A 25,550-nucleotide genomic window follows, 5' to 3' on the forward strand; every position below is an offset into this window, starting at 1 on the left:
TGGGCTCAATTAAATCACACCCGCAAAGAGCATATGTTAGATGCTCAGTAAACCTTAGTTTCTGTCCTTTTAATTTCATCCACCTCTCAACCATGTTAAGCCTCACTAGGTGGTGTCACGGATTTGATTCTGTCGAGTTAAGGATGACTCCTGGGTAAAACTTTTCACAGGGCAATGCCCAAACAACCCACAATTGAGGATAAACATGTGTATGACCCAGCAAAGTGCTTATGTCACAAGAAATCTTTTTAAAAAATCCTAACCCCGAATGACTGCAAATGTCCTCTTATTTATTTCATTTATTTATTTTTCAGGGGGAAAGTGGACAATGTGGCAAACCAGGAATAAAAGGCGACAAAGTAAGGAACATGTTTTTAAAATGCTAACAACTGTGATCCCTTTGGGTCTTAGTTTCCGTAAGAGGAAATTCCTGGGATTCATTACCTTGCTCTCACTATTGGAGGTGGAAAGTCATTGGCTCCATTTTCAAATCTGTAAAATGTGAAGCAGAAAACAAAGCCATACCTAACTTTCGCTAAGGGAGCCCCCACATGCCTTTCCTATGGACCTTTAAGACCTTGCCTTGTGGCCCCCTAACCTTTGAGGCCAGACCTACAGAATGTTATGGGGAAAAGAATAATTTAACCTGCAAAGTCAACTCAAGTTCCAATCTGGTCGAAGTGGAATTGTTTTTCAGATGTAAACACCAACAGCAAGCACTTTTCAAAACAGAGAGAAGAACTCTATGGGATAATTTAATGAAATAATTATAAATAATGTGGCAGAACTAGGTAGAGACAGGGGTTTGAAATTTTGAAATTGCAGCAAGCCACAAGCAATTGAAATGGTATTTACCTTTCGCTAAAAAATGAATATGAATAAAGTATTTAAACTGGAGACAACATTGAATATGGTAAGCAGTTCCTTAATGGACCAGAAATATACAGAGAGCACTTTGAAATGTAATGACAAAGGATCCAAAAATGTACAGAGTAAAAATAATTTTCATTATAGTTAAGAACTATGAACAGCATGATACCAAGACACTCAACTCTTTCAATATCTGTATCTTAATTACGGGAGAGAGACAAGGGGAAAAAAATATGGGCAAAAGGTGAAAAGCAGAGAATAAGGTAATGACACCAGCCTATGTAACTAACCATTTTAAATAGCCTTGAGACTTTGTGAACGCTTTTAAAGTACTATGGAGTTAAAGGCCAGATGGATCTGAAAAATGCAGCCTTGGTCATTATCTCTGGGCAAAATGAAACTGTAGTAATGAATAGATTCTGCCCGGAGGGTAATGGAAAATGGGAGACAGACACGGACTTGAAAGTATAAAAGGAGGGACACAGAAGAACAAAAATGAGAGTGAAACAGTCACTGTGAAAACTATTTGAAATGAAAATGGCTGAAAAAGAGTTAATATCATATTTCGTTGACTAAGATGTCAGGGATTGTTAAATGCCCTATTATTTTCTGTGCCAAAAAGAAAGAAAAAGTGCTTTCAATTATAAACAGAAGATGGAATTGATGGTAAGACACATCTTAGTGTCAGAGATGTAAAAATCTGGAAAAAAAAAGGGGGGGGGCATGACTAGCGTCAGGGAAATAGTGTCCTTGACATGAGGAGTTCATATAAGTTCATAAGTCCAAGATGCAAAGAACTTGAAGAGACACAAGCAAAGGAATATAAATGGTTAGTAAATGAAAACAAAATCCAAATATATTATCCATCAAATCAATGAAATTAACACATGAAAACGTTATTTCACACATCAAGTTAACCAACGCGGAGACAATACATAATACTCAGCACTGATGGGGAGTGTGTAAGGTGAAGGTGTACGCTCTGTACTCAGGGAGTAAGAATGGAAATCTGGAAATCTGAACAAACTCTATGGAGGGAAGTTTTGCTTTATCTTTCCATCTGTGGTGCGAGACATAAGAGAGAGTGAGAGAGTCTTGAAAGTGCTCATTGTCCCTGTCTCTGTCATCCTCTTCCAGAACATCATCTTTAGGAATCCATCAGAAGAGGGACATGACTTATATACAAAGATGTTCATTATAATATTATTTAAAATAGTAATCATCTAAAACAATTTTAATGTCAATACTAGGGAAATGAGTAAGTAAAGTGTGATAGATTCATATTCTTGAATATTATTCCATTACGTTTTTAATGAAATGGAAAAATATTTTTGATACAGTGGAAGACCAGAGAAGAATGACACAAAGTTGCATATGCCCTTCAATCAAATTATTTAAAGAAACATAATCATTGCATATATGGCCTAAAATGTTAATGGCAGTTGCTTCTGTGTGATTTTTCCTCCCCTGTTTCTTTGCTTTTTTCTGTAATTGCTAAGGTTCATCTGTTATGAACAGGTTATATTTTGGTGAGAAAGAAAAAAAAAGTGAGAAAAGAGAAACTAGACTGTACTATATTCTCATAAAACTACATTTTAAAGGGTTTCCTAGTTATGGAACATATTGAAATACTTTCCATTAAAAGAGGATTGAGTATAAACACTGTTCTGTTAAGTTGCATGTCTTGAAGATGGGCAGAAGAGTGATCTTATGGGGAAACTCACTACACTGTTAGTTGAACTGACTTTGCCTTGTTGGAAAGAAACAATATTCCACTAAGTGTACTGCTTTCTAAAGAATCTTAAGAAATAAATTCTTTACTCTGATCAAATTTTCAATATACAGGTGAAGGACTTACATCTAAAATTGTGTTTTCATGGAGTTTACTAAAGGGAAACTTGACCTCAAGTTGGCTTATTAATTAGGATCATTTTGTTAACAATGCATCTGCATCTGTTGGCTTTGCTGTTTGGTTAATCTGGGAAGATTGGCCATTACAGAGAACACATTCCCTTCTCCTCCACCTAAAATCATTGCAGTTTGATGATGGATATTTAGAGCAACTTGCCATTCATTTTATTCCACAGGGAGCCTTAGGACCACATGGACCAAAGGGACCCAGAGGACTTCAGGTAAGTCTGTGTCTGATTAGATTAGATTAAAATAATAGGATTAGAATCACCAGGGAAGCTCTTAAAACCCACTGTGCCCTTTTGCTGTCTCTGATAATTCAATCAGAATGTCTAGGGTTTGAAGCCAGGCATCAGTAGTTTTAAAGATTCCCAGGTGATTCCAATGTGCAGGAAAGTTTGGCGGTCACTGCCCTAATGTTGTGAATAACCAATTCAGGCTCTCCAAAGATAGGAGATATCTCCAAAGATAGCAGATGAGTTTACTTAGTAGAGGGATAAAAGTTTCAAAATTTAGGTCTAGGAATACTGATAAATCCAGAGCAATTAAAAACAGGATGTAACTATTTTTGCCTTGCTGCTGTAATATAGTTGGAAGAACTATGCATTTTATCTACATTACAGTATTTGTACTGTTCCATCATTATAAGTACTTAATGCTTGCTAGCATGGAATAATTATTTAAGGCATTTATTTAAGTTAAACATATTCCAAGGATTTCGAAAAATAATTTAGATCAGGGTTTTTTCCCGCCCCCACCCCCAGTCTGGGGAGTGGCCTGCTCTAAAGTTTTGGTGGGGGGAGAGTATGTGTTAATTGCAGTATTTCAAAAAGTCTACTAAAAATTATAACTTGACCCCAAATTTTCTAGACAGCATCTAGTTAACCATCAACTCCTTTGCTTTGGCCTAGAATTGTCTTGGGGCAGGGCAGTAACTCTGGTTATCACGGGGTCATTAGAAACTCCAACTTTCAGTTATAAACTGAATTTTTATTTATATTAAACATAAATATTTATAAAAATATTTTTTAAAGTGTTCATTCAAAATTTTTTGAAAATAGTGTCCAGTAAGGTTGGCAACACAGAAAGCAAACACCTTGTGAATAAATGTTTGCTCTGAGCTTAAGTACTATTTTAGAAACAACCTATAAGACATGAGCAATTTTATCTCATTCCACTTCCCGGTGACATGCAACCCCAAGGTAACCAGATTTATAGTCTGACTTCTAACTTCAGCATTTCTAGGGACCCTAATGAACAATTCCTTCCTGGTTGGCTTTTTGTATACAGAACTAATTCTTGGTTTTCACCTTGGAGCAGGGCATTAGTGGACCTCCAGGGGATCCAGGCCCAAAGGGATTTCAAGGCAATAAGGTAATCATACCCTTTGATTAAAGACAGGCAGAGTTCCTTTCCCCTAGTGAGCTATAGTGGTGTGTGTTTTTATTAAGCAGAAAGTAGTGGGCTCTTTGAGGATGTATCTTTGGCAACTAGAATGACCTGTAGATGTAGACACAGAATTGGGTTCAAGTACATGCAGAAAGTCAGTGGCATAGATTGATCTATTATTATGTTACTCAAAGGTGCATTTATTAAATACAAGCCATTATTAAGAATCTTTGAGGTATTTCCTTCTTACTCCTGCTTTTTAGTCATTTTATGGTTCACTAGAAACTGAAAAGCAGTAACAAATAACCAGTTCAAATCACTGTTTTTCCCCATACGTGATGTCTACTCAATATATAGTTCATAAAAGAAGGAAATTTGCAGGGTCATGCCGACAAAAATCAAGCTTTTAGAAATCTTTACAGGAGTGTATCCTCAACCGTCAGTACCAGGCTTGTATGTCATTCCACAGATAAGCAGGCGAGATAGCAGAAGGGGTTGAGGAAGAGCCAAATAGAACCCAAAGATGGTATGGCTGGGATGTTTAACAGATCTAGTTATAAGGCTCTGTTTTTTAATGAGGATGGCCATTAATTTGCTGAAAACAAGCTTTTTAGTACCTTTTAAACTCTTCTCAGTGCTCAATAAATTTCATGGATATAGTAAATATCCAATAGTGTTGTTAGTGACCAGAGATCTGTGGAATTTGTGGCAGCAAGAACAGCAGAAGGTGCCCTCCCCAGTGGACACTAGATAGAGCCAGTCTTTTAAGGGGACTGTCAGATCGAAGCTGTGGAGAGCAGTTGGGCTACGTGAGTGTTCTTTTTCCAGAGAGAGGAAAGAGAGTGACAAGGATAGCATTTTTAATGAGATAACGACAATGTGTGATTTCCCAGGCCACTTTTAATTGGCAAATTAAAATAGAATGAGCTTCTCAGTGGGAGTGTGCTTAAGCTTCATCTGGGGAAACTGCCTTTTCCAGTCCTTGCCTATGATTAATTCTCTCTGGGGAAAAGAAATGTATGTCTTGAATACTGAATAGAAGTTTTTATAAAATTGCTTTGGCTGTGGGTAAGATTCTGAAACAAGAAAAAAATATTTTGACAATCAACACTTACTTCTAGGATTCTTTAGTTACCTAAGATGAAAATTTTCATGTTTGTGAAAAAGAGGTTTAAAATCAGGGATCGGGGTGGAGTTTGCAACAGTGACAGAATTATAGAATGTTTGAGGCACCAGGGATGTTTGAGACCATCCTGGCCCCAAAGTTTTCATTTTGGGAAATGAGAACTGAATTCTGGAAATCATGTGGCTGGCCTGAGGCAGAGGCACAACTGGGCTCATCAGCTTTGGAGATCTCCGGTGGAGGACTGGGAGCAGGGCAGGTAGCTATGGGAGGTGGTTAGTAGCAGTCCATCAAAAGGTGCCATCATTTGCTTCCTTCTATTCATGTTCCATACTATTACTATTTAGGTGTTTCTTTTAACATAAACTTACTTACTAACTTATTTATTTTTAAGATTTTATTTGAGAGTGAGAGCGAGAGAGATAGCATATAGGGAGAAGGAGAATTAGACTCCTTGCTGAGCAGAGAGCCCAATCTGATGCTCAATCCCAGGGATCATGACCTGAGCTGAAGGCAGACACTTAACCGACTGAGTCTTCCAGGCACCCCACATACACTTATTTAAGCAAAATTTAGCTTTTAATTCCAACAGTGCATTAAGTCTTAGAATAAATATAGTTGAGTGTTTAGGGGAAGTTACAATTATCTGAGGTGATAACATTTCATGCTTGAAAATTTCATGCTTTCACATCATCCTAAGTATTTGAATCCTTTTTATGAATTTTCCAAGGTCTTCTTAAAAATTTTTTTTTAAAAATTGCGGTTAAGGGGGCACTAGGATGTCTCAGGTGGTTAAGTGTCCGACTCTTGGTTTCAGCTCAGGTCATGATCTCAGGGTCATGAGATTGAGCCCCAGTAGGGCTCCATGCTCAACCTGGAGTCTGCTTGGGATTCTTTTCCTCTGCCCCTCTCCCTGTTCTGTCTCTCAAATAAAATAAATAAATACTATCTTGAAAAAATAAAAACAAATAAATTGTGGTAAAGGATACATAATATAAAATTACCACTTGGGTTTTAATCACACAATTCACTGCCAGGTGAATGCACAAATCTCATTGTCAATTGAAAAGATGTCCATATCTAGATGTCCAAATCTAGAAAACATCTAAATGTGAATGCACAAAGCTCGTTGTCAATTGAAAAGATGGCTTTATCCAGAAAATCTTCATTTGCTGGGAGCAAATGAAGTGGGAATGGCTTTTTCTTTTTCCTTTTAGTAATATTTCTGGTTTAAGGTCACAAATTAAGTAGTCTCTTGACACATACTTTAAGACTATTACTAATTTCTACCTTTCTTTGGATCTGTCAATCAGAGATGCATGCTGCATTGATCATTAATTTTTTTAAAGATTTTATTTATTTGACAAACAGAGATCACAAATAGGCAGAGAGGCAGGCAGAGAGAGAGAGGAGGAAGCAGGTTCCCTGCTGAGCAGAGAGCCCAATGTGGGACTTGATCCCAGGACCCTAAGATCATGACCTGAGCCGAAGGCAGAGGCTTAAACCACTGAGCCACCCAGGCGCCTGATCATTAATTTTTTAAAAAAATTATACGTTTATTAGTGTATTATCTTAAAAGTCAGAATTCAGGGAATGATTTCATCTTGTGTCTCAGAATGTACTTCTACATCTTGAAGACTTAATATATTCTTTTTTCCCTCAATCTGGAAATAATGTTATGTTTATAATGACATTTCTTTTTATGCATTACCATCTAATTATAAAATGTTTTTAAGAAATTGCTATTGTAGGGGCGCCTGGGTGGCTCAGTGGGTTAAAGCCTCTGCCTTCGGCTCAGGTCATGATCTCAGGGTCCTGGGATCGAGCCCCGCATCGGGCTCTCTGCTCGGCAGGGAGCCTGCTTCTTACTCTCTCTTTGCCTGCCTTTCTGCCTACTTGTGATCTTTGTCTGTCAAATAAATAAATAAAATCTTTAAAAAAAAAAGAAACTGCTATTGTAAATTGTGCAAAAACTCTCTAAAACCTAGTAATTCTGCATTTTCTAGTGGGCACGGGAGGATTATTTATTTTGAAACTTCTATAATAATCAGTAGCATTTATTATATAATTACTATGTATAGATAAATAGTTCTAAATACTTACTTAACATAATACCACCTTTTGAAGCATGATCTAGTCTTATCCCCATGATACAGATTAGGCTACTCAAGGAAAGAGAGGTTAAGCAATGGGTTCTAATCTATATAGCTGATAAGGTATAGAGCCAGGATTCAAACCCAGCCAGTCTGCTCTTAACCACCATATTATATTTATCTTCTTAGGAATATTGCTGCATCTCCTGAGTATTTGACCTGAGATAAATGCATTTCTTTTGGACAGTATGGAAATTGCTTCTGCCCCCTTTCTCTTGTACTCTGGCTGGAAACAACAGTCTGTTGAGAGGTGCATTTCTATTTGGTTATAATGTTCATCTGAAAATGCAGGAAGAGAAGGATGGGAATTGCATGGGAAAAAGAAACCAGTAATGTGCCTTTCAAATATTTTGTTTCTTAGGAAACTTTTGAACAGAAAACCTTTAGACTTGTAACATTTGCAAAGATTCCATAAGAGTTTCTAGATGGGGCCTATGTCTTTGAATTTATGACTGGTTTCTCTCATGAGCTACAGCCCTATTCTATTGCTCTAGTAGTTGGGTTTTCTTCATCAAAGCGTTTGCAGAAAGGTGGTCAAAGAACAAAAGGAAGAAATAGCGTGTGATAAATCCAGGAAAAATGTGATGCTGGCCCAGTTTCACAAATCATTTCTGTCATTAATATTTTCCACATGTAAAGTAGCGCCTATTTTGCCCTGAATGACCTTGTTGTCCTAGAAACAAAACATAGATGTTTCTCAGAATGATGCTGTGGCTCTCAGGCCACTTCAGCCTCCCCCATAGAAGAAGGTCATGCAGTGGCACTCATAAGAAGACCATTCCATCAGCCTCTAAAATCAATTAGCATAATAATCACACAAGGGCCTTATCCCTAGGACCAAACGGAAAATGCAGTAACTCTGGAGAGAGCACAGTGCTCTTTCTGAGGAAAAAAATGAGTACCTAAGGACACTACCACCCACTTCCAAGGCTATTGTGATGGTTCAGTTGCAATCCCATTTGGTCCTAGAATGGGCCCTCTCATACCGAAAAGAAATGGCTCAAGATTGGTAGGGCTTTCAAATCACAGAGAACAAGTTACAAAATTAGTTTTGTACAAGTAAACACAGTAGAATGCTGGGTGTGCCCAACCCATATTAGGTAATTTTTGCCATTTCTTGATGTCTTTCTGAGGTTATTTTGGAAGGGTATTTCCTTCTCAGATCTTATGCAAATTGGCTCTTTCCAAGACCCTCTTTGTGCTCCTGGGAAGAGGGCCTGCTCACTGTAGCATGAGCAGAAAATAGCTTCTGACATGTTGGAGTATTCTAGTACTAGAGCTTTAGTGCTAGAGCCAAAAAGCACTAGGAAATATCCCTGATAGGCTTTCCCAAGTCAAAGTACCACACGTTAATCCTCCAACAATTAGAAAGTCCATGATATTATATTCTGTATTAACTCATCTTAATGAATGAATTACCTTGCTTCTCATAACCTTTTACATTGTTTTACTCCAGGACATTTATATATTTCTGCAGGGCTTTTATCCCCTAAGATTTTTCTTCTTGTACTACAAGCAAGTATGAGAAACTCAGAGTCCTTTTATGTATGAGACTTTGTCTTAACTCACTTTTGCTTCTGAGGTGACCAAAAAAACAAAACAAAACAAAACAAAAAAACAACCAAACAGACAAAAACAACAACAACAAAAATGAACAAACAAACAACCCAACAAAGTAGTAGCACCAGTCTTGTCCGGTTTAATAAATAGATATAGTGAGGGTAAATAATCTCCAGTGAATCAAGAATTGATCCATCCATCCAAAATGAACAAAGGACCTCATATCCATGAATAAATGGGATCTATGTTTCAAGAGGAGTGCGGGCACATCAGTTAGACCAATCCATGGCTCTGCACCACACCATGATTCTTGGAACCCTATTCCTCCTTCTCCAACTCTGTCAAGGTTTCACCTAATTTCTTGAGGTTTCCAAGCACAGTATGTGTTTTTCAGGTAGCTGGTATTCTTCTGGAGAAGTTTAATAAATAAAAACTAAATGTACAAATCCTAAAATTAAAACTGTAAACATAGTAAACACCTCTACACAACATCCTGTTTTCTTCAAAATGCCCCATGAAAAGAAGTCAATTTTAAAAAGAGGGCTGGAAAAAAAATAAAAATAAGAGGGCTGGTTGTCAACCTTTATAATAGCTACTGGGAGAGCCCATGCACATATTTTTGATAGCTGGTAGTTTCCTGTTAGTTTCTATGCATTATTCCTTTAAACATTGCTAGCCTTCTTTCAGATAGGAACCATTGACAGGAGAATTGGACAAATAAATGCAGGTCCTTCACTGTTTAAAAAACAAAATCCAAGGCAGAAATTCCAGTGACAATGGGGTCGGGAGCACCACTGTCACATCTGAAAGAAAAAATTATTATATGCAGCAAAGAAGTATTTGCCGAATGGATGAATGAATGAGTATTTAAATGGAATGACCTGTCAACAGTAACCTACTGTAGAGAAGTCAAAGAGGCAAACTCCTAAAAGAGTCATTTAGTTTGTCACCTTGAAATTATTGGGAATCTTTAAGGGAGCGGTTTTGATAAGAGAGCTTGGGGAGGTGACAAAGGAGAAGGATACAATAGCTAGGAATTCTGACTGTTTTCCCAAGATATTGGGATAATAAAGGGACACAGAAAAGTGTTGACATACCCATTAAAACCTTCTTGCATTTAATAATCGAATGTTTTCTTATACTTCCACTTTTTTTTTTTGACTGACAGAGATCACAAGTAGGCAGAGAGGCAGGCAGAGAGAGAGAGAGAGGGGGAAGCAGGCTCCCCACTGAGCAGAGAGCCCGACACGGGGGCTTGATCCCAGGACCCTGAGATCATGACCGGAGCCGAAGGCAGAGGCTTTAACCCACTGAGCCCCTATACTTCGCCCCTATACTTCGACTTTTTAAAAAAGGTTTTATTTATTTATTTGAGTTAGAGAGAGAGATAGAGACAGAGACAGAGAGAGCTCAAGAGGGTAGAGGGGCAGGCAGAGGGAAAAACAGATTCCTCACTGAGTAGGGAGCCCAACAACACAAGGCTCAATCCCAGGACCCTGAGATCATGGCCTGAGGCAAAGGCAGGTACTTCACCAACTGAGCCACCTAGGTGCCCCTATACTTTCACTTTTTTTTAAAGAGAGGCAAGAAGACTTGGGACTTATTATTTATTTATTTTTACAGTTTCAGATATACAACTTAGAGTCTCATGTTTTCTATAACATCACTATTTTTGCTGGAACAGAATTATCGTTAATGAAGATTTAGTAGTTTTAAAAATACATTCTTGTTTTGTTCATTGTTTAAATACTAGATTCGACTCAACATTAGTTTTGCAACTTTAGAAGGTCAACTCACTAAATGTACCCAATATTTCAGTTATGGTTTGGAAATAGTTCAACACTACAGATATGAACAACTATGAAGAATTTTAAACTTTCTCCTCAAATAAGCACGCTGTGTAGTTTTATTTCAGCTCTCACACAATTCAAAAATCTAACAATCTCCTGACATCATAGATGTCGCTTTCAACCATAAAAAAAAAAATCATGATTTGAAATAGGATAGAATTCCTTTTAACTTGATGGGATGCAAACCAAGTGAAACATACATAGGAATCAACAATTCCTAGTATAGAGTAATTAATCAAAGAGAAAAACTTGAAAGTTATGGATCTCTTCACAGAATGACTATTTTTTGCTTCACTAAAGCATTTTAAGTCTGAGTACTTGAACGTGTCAGCTTTTCCAATTGTCTCAAACCAATGATGGGCCTTCTGGTTCCCCGGGCAGCTAACAACTTTGAACAAGGTTGTGACTGCTCAGTATTGATACCCTTGTAAAGGGAAGAGTCCCTTTACAATTTTAATTATACATATCTGTTGAATGGAGATTGGAGCCAAGCTGCCAAACTATGTGAATGTTTTCTCTTCGGAGATGTCAAAGTGTAAATGCTATTTCTGTCCTGGGCCTAATTAAAGGGAAAAAAATCATTAGTAATCCAGCGATTGTTGTTGTGGAAAGGGCTTTGACCTACATGCACATCTGCCCACCAGGACTCTAAATGAGCTTATTAACTCATTTGACATGAGAAAACTGATAGTGACAACTTGAACTGGCTGCCAGAACATGTGGGATGTCAGCCAATGGCTTCAAGGCAGATGATTTTCATTCCCAAATCTCTGATGCATATGGTTCTCAGCAGGAGGGGTACACCGCTGTGTGTGTGCATGCACGTGCACAGAGACCACCAAGGTAAAGACTCTGATGGATCAAGAAGCCCCAAATGCTGCTAACGTAAAGGTGCTGAGTCTAACCCTCATGCCCAGTCAAGCTGGGCACTAACGTGGAACTGAATCAGTTACTGCAGGGTCTTCAGAGGGATGTCAGAATTAAAAAAAAAAATCACATGAATGTCCCAAATTCAAGTAAATTGCAGAAGCATCGCAACAGGGAATATAAAGTTTATTCCAAGGGTAAGGCTTTTTTATTGCGATAAAAGTCCAAGGAGTATCCACCAGAGCTGAGATTCTTAAAAATTCTTCTAATGGGCTGCTAAGCAGTCCTTCCTTTTAGGGACAACGACACACATTTCCTTAGATTTTGTTATATGTGAAGTATGACTTTCCTAATAGGTTGACCATATGAATATCATTTTTATGGGTTGATCACGGTTGAATGTTATCAACTTCATGTGGTTTAACCTAATAGCAATCAAGAAAATGAGTTGAGTTATTAAAATCTGGTATAATAATACAATTTTCATTACATTTTCACCTAGTTCCAGCTAGGACTGTATCTTGGCCATGCTCGAATCATTCCACAACCATCCTTCAAATCTTATTTTAAGCAGCATGCTCATCCATTATTTTCCTCCATTTGGAAAGTATGAGAATATTTGTCACAAGACTTAAAATATTAAAGTTGGTGCTACACTTATTTGGGAGGAATAAAAAAAGAAATTGCTAAAGTGTCTTTCTAATGTTAAGACCCCAAAGTGTGATTACATTGTTCATAATTGCATTATTCAAGAAGAGGTAAATTCTGTCCTCAAAAAATTCAGAGTCTTGGACAACCATTCATTATTTGTTATCTAAGGGCAAGGAAAGATGTTGACTTTGGTTAGAGCTGATGCCAGGAATAAGGCATGTTGTGTTCTCCTAGCTGATTTCCCATAGAGTGTAACCTTAGGAATTTGTTATTCCTTCAGCTGAAAAGAAAATGTTTAATTTTATTTGGGTAAGTTTGTAGGAGACACTGTGTGTAATAGGTACTTGATATCACTATGTAATTTATATATAGCTACTTTTGATTGAAAACCTAACTAAATCAGAGGGAACTCCAAGGAGCATCTCCAGATTTCCAACCCCCTCAGCCGAGACCTGTTTTGTTTCCGGTTTCCTCCAGCAGCTAGCATGGTACCAGCTCCCATGCTGCCGCTCAGTAAGTGTTTGCTGCCTGAATGGTGGAGGGAATGTTATCAGTTAGCTAAGTATTGACAGTGCAAAACTGAGCAGTCACATGACATCCTCCCAAAAATCTCGGGGGAGTTGTAATTATAATGAATACTTAGAAAAAGAGGAAAATGGTGCTATCAATACCTCTAGGATAGGAATTTCACCTGATCAGAGAGGCCCTCTCTGAAGCTGTGCTGCTTAAATAAGATTTGAAGGATGAGCAAGGGTTGACCAGGAAAAAAGAGAGGTAAGAACACCTAGCATGTGCTATTACCCTATGGCAGAAGGGAGTCTGGCAAGTACAGGGAACAGAACAAAGGTTAATGCTGCTAGGGTAGTGAGTGAAGAAGCAACTAGTTACAGAAGGGATGGGAAAGCCCATGGGACCACACCATGCAGGGGCTCACAAGTCTTATAAAGAGCTCTGTCTTTCCCCCAGGAGCAAAGGGAAGGTCCTTGAATGGTTTCACTTGGGTTAAAGATAAAACTAAAGTTAAGGGTTGCCTGGGTAGCTCAGTCATTTAAGTGTCTGTCTTTGGCTCAGGTATGACCTCAGGGTCCAGGGATTGAGCCCTGCATCAGGAATAAAAAAAAAAAAGTTGCTTAAGTGTCTTTCTAATGTTAAGACCCCAAATTGTGATTACATTGTTCATAACTGTATTATTCAAGAAGAGGTAAATTCTGTCCCTGCTCAGCAGCGGAGGCTGCTTCTCCCTCTCCCCACTGCTCAGGCTCTGTCTCTCTCTCTCATATAAATAAATAAAATATTTGTAAAAAATTTTTAAAAAACTAAAATTAAAAGATTGCATTGGCAGCAATGGGAGGAATAAATTAAAGTGTGCTATGACGGATGCATGTAGGGTACTAAAGACTTTGTTATAGTCTGAACAAGAGGTGATCTTACTTGGAGGTAGACTAAAGAGGCATGTTAGAGGATTAAAGAGGTAGATGGATTTGAGAGAGATTTAGAAGACATATGGAAAAGCGGTGGCGATGCATTACACATGGTGGGTAAGGGAGTGAGAGGTGTCAAGAATGACTCCTTCTGGCTTGACTCATGGATGGATTGTGCTCTTCACTGAGACAGAGAATGCTGGAAGATGATCAGGTCTGTGAGGGGAAGAGTAGGAGTTTGTCTTTGGAAATGATGAGTTCCTTTTGAAATTCTCTTTCCTGCCTTCTATCACACTATTTTTGGAGTTCCCATTTCTTTTTCTCAGCCACTGTCTTCCTCAACTCCCCACAAGACATTTCTGTGGTCTTCCACTCCCACCCCACTTAATTGTTGGTACTCTCCATGGTTCTGACCTGAGCCTCCGGCCTCCTCAAACCCTATTTAATACAGTAGCCACATGTGGTTACTGAGTCCTTGAAATTTGGCTAGTCTAAATGGAAATGTGCTATAATTGTTAAATACACATAGGATTTCAAAGACACGTATTAATTGATAAATAAAATCACTAATAAGATTTTTATATTGATTATATGCTGAAATGATAATATTTTGGATGTATTGAGTTAAATAAAATATGTTATTACTTCCTTAATGTGGATATTAGAAAATTTAAAATTACATATGTGGCTCATTGTATATTTCTATTGCTACTTTAGACAGTGACCCTATTGTTGCCTTATTTTTGTCCATTTGAGCCCACAGAACTGCTTATTGTCCCCAGAACTTTTCACATCATTTTATGCCTCATACTCTTTCCTTTTCCTGAACTTCTGTTCCTCTTCTTTTCTACCAGATTAGATATGATTCCTACTTTTTTTTTGTTCAGAGCAAATATCTCCTCTACTATACGAAAATTTTCAATTCCTTAAGGTAGAATTAAACATTTGTGCCTCATAGTCTTATATTCTCTCTTAATATCTTTATTATAGCTAATTCACATGCTTGTATTTACTTCTATATTGATTTGTCTTTCCAGCCAGATTGTAAATGTCTACAAGGTGCAGGTGTAATCTGATTTATGTCAATAATTATGTAACTGGGTACTCAGTACCAGGGTGGTGCTCAATGAAAGTCTGGTGAATAACAATTGAATCTATACATATTAAACAGCTATCATGTGATTAGTTATGACTTAGATGTTTTATAGACAATATCTCACATCCTCTCAGCAGCCCTGCAAGATAGATATAATTATCCTCATTTTGCATATGGGTATCTTGCAGAACTCAAACTGTTAGTAAATTATAGAGCCAGGATTCAACTAGATTGAATGGAAAAAAAGCCATTTTTCCCCCTGTGACTCCATGCATGGTGAAAAATGGATTAAAAAGTGATGATTATATCCCACATCATAAAATAAGGAAACAAACCCATTTCCTAAGATTATTAGAAGACTGAGTGACATAATATACACAAAGTGTCAGGGCAATGCTTGGAAATATTAGGTTTTATTAAACAATGGCTTCCTTCAATGTTAAGGCCCAAAACACAAGCATCCTTAATTTCTGAGGAAATGGTGGTTTTCCTAACCTCCTCAATATCCCTACCTATGCTTACACTCATATAGAGGTCATGAGAAACAAACCCCCTCCAGGGCTATCCACTTTAACTCAGTCCTCTTTGGATATGCTTCTGATGGTTAAAGAAAGTGAAGTAGAAAAATAACAAGTAACACTGGGGCCATTCAACCTCTCTCTGTGTGTTTGTACTTACTGGTGAAGGTTGGGGTATGAATAATAGGCAATGTGGTCTTGGTGAACGTCTAGAAAATCATTGTGAGTAGAGTGTTATTCTTCTCTTCCTGTTCTGTCTTACCAAGTGATGGTATATTATAATTCCTTTATAATCTGGGGAATCTTTGTAGGAAAGAGAAGGGAGAAGTATGAACGGGATAAAGATTAATTGTAGGCCAATACTGGTCTATAGGTCTTATGCTGAGATGCTAAGCTCTTGAGAAAGAAATTTAAATAACTGAAAGGTGAAGATATGTTGCTACTGAGCTGTGCTGAGGTAGGGAAAGTGATCCCTCTATAACCCTTAGATCCCTATACCTTCTCCAAAAAAGCAGTATTGAAAAATTGCTCCATGGCTATTGGTGCTTGACCAAAGGTAAAGGAAGCTCATGGGCTTAAGAGCAAGAGAGTTGCTTCTCCTACTCATTTTGATGATTAACATATTTCAAGTTAACAAAAGAACCAGTTCCTTATCCATATTTAGAGGAAAACTTCTCACCAACCTGTGCTCTTGTTTGTTTTAGATCAAGCATACAGAAAAGTACTAAGTAGGGCAGAGCTTCCACTACTTAAAAAACTCAAACTCTCCTCCAAATATATACTATGTATATATAATATAATATAACACTTAAAAGCCTCTGATCCATTACAGAACCAAACTAATATAAAAGGGACAGGGAATGAATACAATAAGAAACTTAAGGCCTTATGTTATTATTATTTTAATGGTGTGTTTTATCTCTTAAACTAGTCCTTTGAGGTTAGGGGTGATGTTGTAAACTTCTTTATATTTACTTCATTACTGGTCACAGAGTAAGTGCTTGGTGTTCCTTGAGCGATGGAAACAGTCACCCACACGCAATATAACTGACAAGACTGTGGCACAGGAAATTATAAGGAAAAGTTTCTTTGAAGTGAAAATTTGGAATCTAAATTAGGAAACTAAATATTCTCTAGCACTTAAATTTTGTGATCAAGAAAACAGCTTCACATTTAGGAGAATCTTTATGTCTGATATTATTTGTGGAGAAAGTCCATGGCCAAGAACATGTGAAAATGAAGAATGGCAACTATCTGGCTGCTCCAGAAAATTTAACATACATAGGCAAATAAGTACAACTTTGAATTTTAAAAAGAAAATTCAAGTTGAATTATCTACCAGATTGACTTATACTTAAAAGAATGAACTGAAGGTAACTTAGATCCAATTCCCCCAAGTGCCAAGGTGTCCTAAACTCATAATCAACTGATTTTGAGACAGGTTTTCTCTGTTATAATTTTGAGCCTGGGCATATCTTTTGGGGAGCTGATTTGACTCTGACCCTTCTCTTTCCCCTTTGCAACTGAATAAAGTCCGCAGACTTCCTTAAAGTAATGCCCCTACCATATCAATAGGACATTATTAAGAGTCCTCTTCAAAATCACAAGCCTCCAGGAAAACTGAGGCTTTAACCTTGGTGAAAATTCTTTTGTTCCCCTCAATCTGGAGAAGGTTTGTCTCAACTTCTTATCTCATTTTACTGTTGATTAATATAAGGATGAAGAGAAAGAGAAATCTGTAAGTTGGATGAAAATTTAAATAGAAGGATTCATTAACTCAAACAAGAGAGTATTCAGAAATCTTCCTTCACATAAATTAGAGGTATGTGTGTACATAAAACACTAGAAGGAAATGCACCAGAAATTAGTAGTAGTTATAGACAGATAATTTAAAATTTTCTCAGTGTGCATGTTTTTCAATATATGGCAAGTTTTCTGTAATGAAGGTGTATTATTTTGGTAAACAGAAAAAAAAAAAAAAAAAAAGAAACTGTAGGGCGCCTGGGTGGCTCAGTGGGTTAAGCCGCTGCCTTCGGCTCAGGTCATGATCTCAGGGTCCTGGGATCGAGCCCCACATTGGGCTCTCTGCTCAGCAGGGAGCCTGCTTCCCTCTCTCTCTCTCTCTGCCTGCTTCTCTGCCAACTTGTGATCTCTCTCTGCCAAATAAATAAATAAAAAATCTTAAAAAAAAAAAAAAGAAAGAAACTGTAATCAATAGTCACTCTCCTTTCCCCTATCAACATGCCACATGACTGGAAATTTGAGAAACCTGCCATGTACCTGTGGGTGATAATGAGGTGTGAGTTTGGGCAGGCCACATAACCTCTCTGGGACTCAGGTTCCTCACCTGTGAAATGTAAAAGTTTGAGTACTTCCGTCTCATTTAGTTCTGTGATGCTTGAATTCTAGGATGGGCCTGCCACATAGCAGACTATTAATTGAAAATGCTTCTGGCTTCTCGTAACTGACATCTTCATTAATTGTGGCTAACACCATAAGAATTCTTGTTGTTTAGTAAACAGAAGGTTTGAAGGTTGGTAGCTCAATGGGGTTTTGTTTGATCAAGTTCAGTGAGGTTTTCCGGAGCTAGGACACTTCAAAATGTTTTTCTGCATAGTCCTCTAGTCCTCTTCAATGGCTGGCAGTCATCTGAGAAACTGTTATCTCGTGGTTACAAGATAGCTATCATATCTCTGACTAGCAAAGAAGAGGCAGAGGTAAAACTTTCTCTTTGCACTGAACAACGTCCTCATATCTCATTTGTTGGAACTGAGCCACAAGGCCAAACAGAGGCAAAGGAAAGGAGATTCTAGACTTGCATTGAACCAATTATCATTCATCCTACAGCCCTGAGTGTAAAGACTACCTTTCTATTGATGTGAACAACTCAGGTTTCTAATAGCAGGAAAAGAAAGAGGAGAGGGGATGGTCATTGGGTAGGAAACAAAGGTGTCTGTCAGAAGCACATAATAAAGACCTGTTGAGCAAACAAGTGAGGGCTGCAGGATTCCAAAACTTTTGTTTTTGTGGGCTTCTTTCTCCATAAAACAATGTTAAAAATTATATATCACAACTGAGTTGGGAGAAAGACAAATTTGATCCAGACTGGATTCATTGTTACATATTCATTATTTTTTTTATTTTTTATTCTGATTTTAAACATCAATATGGAAACATTTTCATGGACCCTAGATATTGTGCCCACTGTGTGCAGTGGTTAATTCAATCCTGGGTCTATATTGTCCTTCCAGCTGGATTGTAAGCAATTTGAGGGCAGTGACAATATCCTAGATTTCACTGTTGCCCTCAGAGCTCCTACCGCATCACTATACATCTAAGAGCTGTTGAACAAATACTGTTGAGTTGACCTAATGCATAACTGTTTCTTCCTCCAGGGTGAACCAGGTCCCCCTGGTCCTTATGGTCCTCCAGGAGCTCCTGGTGTTGGACAGCAAGGAATTAAGGTAACAATTCTTGTATTTTTCCCCATTGATGAGTACTGAATTTATTGCAGGGGTTGGGGAAGCTGTGATGTGAACTCTGCTCAGCTTTGCCCTCTAGAGACAAGGATGCTGCCTGTAGAAGGTATTTACAGTCTGGGTGGTTGGCTTGGACACTGGGGCAGTTACCACAAGAATAATCAATGTATTTTTTTTATTTGATGGAAATGAAAAATTTGTCTTGCCTTCAAATACCCACCCTCTCGCCAACGTACATCTAGTTCTGTTGAGTTTTCATGGAATTTAAATGTTAAATTTAAATGCAAAATGCAAATGCAAAAGTGATATGGGGATGTGAAATATCTTAACATAAGAAATATCACCTGTTCATGTTAAAGAATCAGAGAGGGGACAGAAACCAGAAGGACATAACGCTGAATAGGTAGGTGTTGATAGAAAGGTTTGTAGGGAACTAGAAAGTACTATGACACCCAACCCCCTGGAGTCCTCTGGGTGCATCATGCAGGATGTCACAGGGTGTAAGTGCTTACTTTAAATGGCTTTTCTACGCCATTGGGACAGTAAGACTTTGGTGCAGGACTAAGACAGAGAGCAGTACAAAAAAGGCTATTCTGGTATCATCAAGTATCACCATGGATAGCGTTGAAACAATAAGCATGCTGAGACTCCAGGGAAGGTGGAGTAGTATAGGCAGAGCAATTGGGCAAAGATTCTGAAGGAGATCAAGGGTGAAAGGGAACTGAAAAGAGGGGTAAAATGGAACAGGGTAGGGACAAGGAGACGTGGCAATCCAGGATGGTGGTAAGAGGAGCAGGGAGTAGCACAAGCTTTGTTAGCTTGGTCCTCTCAGTGAACTCAAAGGAATCTAATGCAGTCCAGCCTGCCAATTGCTACACACACAATAGTTTCTGAAAGCTAAAATTGGTGTATTGCCCTTACACAAGAAGGAATGATGAGCATTTTAGAGTAATTTGTTCACTTAAATTCAAGCTATTTCTCCTCCTCCAGAATGTTTTTTTTTAATCTTTATGAATGTGAAAAGCTTATTTTGGAATATATCTTTGTTGAAATTTCCAGAGTATCTTGTGCTATGTATATTCTTTATCTAAAAAACTCAAACTTTCATTTGATTATTTCTTTCTCTTAGGGGGAAAGAGGTCAGGAAGGAAGAACAGGGGCTCCAGGACCGATTGGCGTTGGAGAGCCAGGCCAGCCAGTAAGTGGCAAGAAACTCTAGATGGAATAAAAAGGACAAATATAGTTCTTATGTGCCCTTTGTGCTTAGAATAAATGGTTAAATTAAGCCCATGTTGCATCTTTTGGGATAACAAAAGACAATAATTATGCAAGGGCCAGATCCGAGTGTTATTTTTCATAACGCTTGAGATAGAACCCCCCCACACACATGATATGTACAACTGGCTGTCTCTTACTGAAATCTCTTACAAGATTAATCAGCTTGTCCAAGAAGAAAAGAGAACTCATGTGTCAAAATCTCCTGGGGGGTAGGAGAACTGGATTTAGGCCTAAAGTCTATACTTTGTACCGACTTTCCTGGAGCCATGAGAAAATCATTGAGAATAAGGACGTTGCTCATTACCTAGCTTATGAGTATACTCTCAAGCTAGGACTGATGAAGGTAGACAGGTAATAACTGTGTTATTTGCAGCTTCTAGCCTATGTAGCTGTGAAGTTTACTATTTTTGCACAAGAGAATAAAAGTGCTTCTATCAAAAGAGATCTGGAGAAGAAATGAATAAAACATGACTATCCTAGTATAGAAATGCTCTTGACTTTTCAAGTAATCATTATTCTCCCAGAAAAGAACAGTAAGTTACTCACTGAGATACATATAAAAACAACTGGATTGGATCAGAAGAATTAATATTGTTAAAATGTCCATACTACCTGAAACAATCTATCAAAATTCCAATGGCATTTTTCATGGAAACAGAACAAACAACCTTAAAATTTGTATAGAACCACAAAAGATCTTGAATACCCAAAGCAACCTTGAGAAAGAGGAACAAAGGTGGAGGCGTCTTACATCCTGTTTCTAAATATACTAAAAGCTATAGCAATCAGAAGAGTATTGTATTGGCACAAAAACAGACACAGACCAATGGAATAGAGAGCCCAGAAGTAAACTCATACATGTATTTTCCATTAATTTACAACAAAGAAGCCAAGAATATACAATGGGGAAAGGAGAGTCTTACTTTAATAAATGGTATTAAACTGGACCACTATCTTATACCATATACAAAAATTAACTCAAAATAGATTTGAGTCTTGAATGTAAGACCTGAAACTATAAAATTCTTAAAAGAAAACTTAAGCAGTAAGCTCCTTGATATAGGTCTTAGCAATGATGTTTTAAATACCTAAAGTAAAAGGAATAAAATAAAAAATGAACAAGTTTGGACTACATCAAACTGAAAAGCTTCTGCACATCAAAGAAAACCCTCAGTAAGATAGAAAGAAAATCTACTGAATGGAAGAAAATATTTTCAAATCATATATCTTATAATATCCAAACTATATAAAGAACTCATACAACTCAGTAACAACAACAACAACAAAATTCAATTAAAAATCGGGCAGAAGACTCAAATAGATATTTTGCAAAGGTGTACAGATGACTAACAGGTACATGAAAAAATGCTCAATATCATTAGTTACCAGGAAAATGCAAATCAAAATCAAAATGAGGTATCACTTCATACCTGTTAGAATGGCTATCATCAAAAATACAAGAATAACAAGTGTTGTTGAGGATGTGAAGAAGAGGGACCCCTCATGCATGTTGGTGGAAATGTAATTTGTATAGCTACTGTGGAAAACAATATGGAGGTTCTTCAAAAACTAAAAATAGAATTGCTATATGATCCAGCCATTCCACTTTTGGGTATTTATTCAAAGAAAATAAAAGCACTAACTTGAAAACATTTATGTACTCCCATGTTCATTGCTATTCATAAGAGCCAATATAGGGAATCAGACTAAATGTTCATTGATGGATAAGTGGATAAAGAATTTGAGAGAGAGAGAGAGATATTTTTGACAGATATATATAACATATATATAATATATATAATTATGTATATATACACATTATATATATAATGTATATACATACATAAAATGATATCTATATCCAATAGTATTCAATTATATATATTATATAAATGTGAAATTACTTAAATGTGAAATGTAAAACTATAAAACTTTTGAATAAAACATAAGAGAATATCTTTGGGACCTGCAGCTTGGTGTATTTCTTGGACATATTCTGAAAAACATGATCCAAAAAAGAAAAAAGTTGATTAGTTGGACTCTTGGAAAGTGGGAAATGTTTGTTCTATGACTCTGTTAAAAGGTTGAAAAGACAACCTACCGACCAGGAAAAAGTATTTGCAAACCACATATCTGATGAAGGATTTATATTGAGATTGTATAAATAGTGCTCAAAAGTCAATATTTTAAAAATCTGATTAGAAAGCACATATGTATTATACATATGTGTGTATTTTTATACACACATGTATATATACATATATCTACATGTATGTATATATGGTTATTGAACTTTTAAAAAGAAGATATTATTTATTTATTTGAGAGAGAGAGAGAGAGCACGTGTGTACAAGGTGGGACAAGCAGACTCCCTGCTGAGTGCTGAGCCCACTGGGGGGCCAATGCAGCCCATGTGGGGCTTGATATGGCCCATGCAGGGCTGGATCCCAGGATTCTGAGATCATAACCTGAGCTGAAGTCAGATGCTTAACCAACAAAGCCACCCACGTTATTGAACTTTTAACAGACGTCTTCTTAGCTAACAAGCTTGAGATATCATCTGTATTGGCACCTAATCCTAAGAATAATGCACTGACCATAGACTTTTTTAGAGAGAGAGCGAGAGAGCAAGCATGTGCACTGGGGTAGTGTGGTACAGAGGGAGAGAATCTTAAGCAGGCTCTATGCCCAGCACAGAGCCTAGGTTTATGAGCTTTATCTTAGCTTTAAATCTCTCCTTACTTTCCATGGAGTGAGCCAAAATCCTTGTTCCTGGTTCTCCCTCTTAGATTTTCTTGATGTATTTCCACCATACAACCACACTCTTCCACCCAGGGCAGCCCCAAGCATCAGCTTCTATGTGTACCCCAGGTGACTGACTGACTTTCTTTCTTTCTTTCTTTCTTTCATTTATTTTTGGGCCTCCAGTATGCCTTTAAAATTCATGTTAATGAAAAATTTGTATTACTCTCCTTTTTGTTTGTAGCTAGAGAGTTTTCACAATACTGCCAGTACATGGAGTTCTTGTTTGTTTACTCTCCAAGCCACAATTATACAACTCAGAGTGACACTGTGATGCCTGTGGTTTAATTGGGAACTGAAATCATAACAAAGGTGGGGCAGATCGCAAGTAATGTATGAAAATGTTTTGCACCAAATTGTCATAATAAAAACCCGACATTGCAAGTTTTTAATTACTTAGAAGTAACATAAAGAGGGGTGCCTGGGGGGCTCAGTGGGTTAAGCTTCTGCCTTTGGCTCAGGTCATGATCCCAGGGTCCTGGGATCGAGCCCCACATCGGGCTGTCTGCTCTGCAGGGAGCTTGCTTCCCCCACCCCCTCTGCCTGCCTCTCTGCCTACTTGTGATTGCTCTCTGTCCAATAAATAAATAAAATCTTAAAAAAAAAAAAAGTAAAATAAAGACTTACTTTGGGACTGAAAAAAGTTCTGCTGAAAGTTCTTTTTGTTTGTTTGAATGATTTCAAGTGGTTCCCAGGTTTTTGTTTTTGTTTTTGTTTTTTTTAATTAGAGGCATTCCTGAGTAGTCAGATAAGTCTGCCATAATTATGACTGCTTCTCACGACTTTTGAAAAGGACACCATGCGTTTTTTATGGAAGCATTTCTGTCTTTTAAAAAGAATCCCTCAGTATCCACCCCAAGTACCTGCTCTTTCTCATCTTCCCTTCTGTTCAGCTGGAAAATATGAGAATGTACCGATGATGTGGGACATTACTCCTACAGTTAATAGTAATTAAACCTTGATTCACTGCTTTTTTTTTTTTTAATGGCTTTAAGTGATTGCTCATGAGCATTAGTTCTCTGTTCTCAACAGTGTGAAACACACAGCTCCTTCAAGCCATCATTGTCTTCTTTCTCAACTTGGCTGGTCGACTCTACAAATGCAGGGATGGAGGGAGAGTTTGGTGTTGATGCTGTGCAGCGGCCCATTCTCCATGTTGCCATATTGCCTCCCGTAAACCATTCACTCTGAGGCTACCCTATTCATAAACATGCCCTGAAAGGACATTCTTGGCAATCAAAAGATTCAAGTAAAATAATTTTGACAGTGATAGCCAATATTTATTGAGTGTTCAGTATGTAAGAGCTTTAAGTCTCTCTGATGTACACCTCGTATTAACACCTGTGCTTGAGGTAGGTGCTACTGTTACCACGATTATCATGAGGATGCTGAATTTTAGAGAGATTTAATTCTTTGTTGGAGATCACGCTGCTAACACACAGCAGAGCTGGGACTTGAACCCTGGTCCATATGACACCATAATAATATGCTTTTAATTACCATGAAAGACTGTAAGCTCTGTGAGACAAAGGAGCAGGTCTATCTGCCATTCCTAGAACTTAGCACAGTGCCTTGCACTCACTAGGCATTTGCTGAATGAATGGGAAAAAAAAATTGAGTGAACTGGAAAAAGACTTCTTCGCATTTAATGTAAATTGTGTTATTTTCATTCGTTTTATCATTGGGAAAGAGGAATAATTTGTCAGTTTTTTTTTTTGTTAAATTACATGGTGTTAACTAGGCACTTGTCTTTTTAGTTTGCAATCTAGTTTTCCTGCTTATGTTTATTTTTCCGCTAGTTAATCGCTCTAACATTAGAGCAAGCTGTCATGGATATTAGTGCTTTGATGAAGGTCTTGGGTTGTTAAAAGCTACGTTTCCCATCAGCATAGCAATTTAAATGGAATTAAATGTCAGCTTTTTCCTTTAATTAAAGTTTTTATGAAATGGGTAATGTATAAATACTAAAGAAGACTGTCTTTAAAATATATAATATTTAGGGAAAGGCAAAAAAATTAACATGGGATACAATTAGCTTTCTTGTTTACAGATCTAAAACTATGATCAGTCACTGATTAACAAATGTTGCATCCTACATCTGCTACAAGCCTTCCTGAGAAATCACCTCTCAGATTACCCTGGATTATTGCATATTGAGCCTCAGATCGTTTATAGTGTCTGCTGTGTGCTGGCTTTGGCGTTTCTGGGCAACTCAGTAGACTTTATATCATCTTAGGTTCACTTCCCTGCCAAGCAAACCCTAAATATCTTTTTAGATCCCTCAGAGGAAAAGCTCCAGTTTGTGCTGCTAAGATTCTTGTTAGTTTGTTTATTTATTTATTTATTTATTTTGCTTTGTGACCTTCTGGCCAAGAATAAAGAGAGCGATAATTTGTAGCCTTTTTAAAATTCCTACTTCAATTGAATATCTTGCTGTTGTCTTTTATTTTTCAACTAGTATGTTTCCTGTCTGTCCACTTCAAAGCCCAAGACTTTTTTTTTCTTTCCTTCTGTGGGAAGCTGTCACCTTCCTGAGTGCCCTTCTGAGCAAGTTACCTGAACGTCTTAATTTGAATCACTGA

At 37.5% G+C, this 25,550-nt stretch overlaps 1 protein-coding gene across 1 annotated transcript in view; it reads left to right on the forward strand.

Moving 5' to 3' along the window:
* The window catches only part of COL28A1 (collagen type XXVIII alpha 1 chain), a 159,873-nt gene that overhangs the window by 26,030 nt on the left and 108,293 nt on the right, over positions 1–25,550 (forward strand). The window contains exons 9-13 of the mRNA XM_046020788.1: positions 315–359; positions 2,958–3,002; positions 4,102–4,155; positions 18,805–18,873; positions 20,018–20,086. Coding sequence (XP_045876744.1) covers positions 315–359; positions 2,958–3,002; positions 4,102–4,155; positions 18,805–18,873; positions 20,018–20,086 — 282 coding nt within the window. The remainder of the gene's footprint in view (positions 1–314; positions 360–2,957; positions 3,003–4,101; positions 4,156–18,804; positions 18,874–20,017; positions 20,087–25,550) is intronic.

The sequence above is a fragment of the Meles meles genome, chromosome 10, assembly GCF_922984935.1.
Source record: "Meles meles chromosome 10, mMelMel3.1 paternal haplotype, whole genome shotgun sequence".
Classification (NCBI taxonomy): domain Eukaryota; kingdom Metazoa; phylum Chordata; class Mammalia; order Carnivora; family Mustelidae; genus Meles; species Meles meles.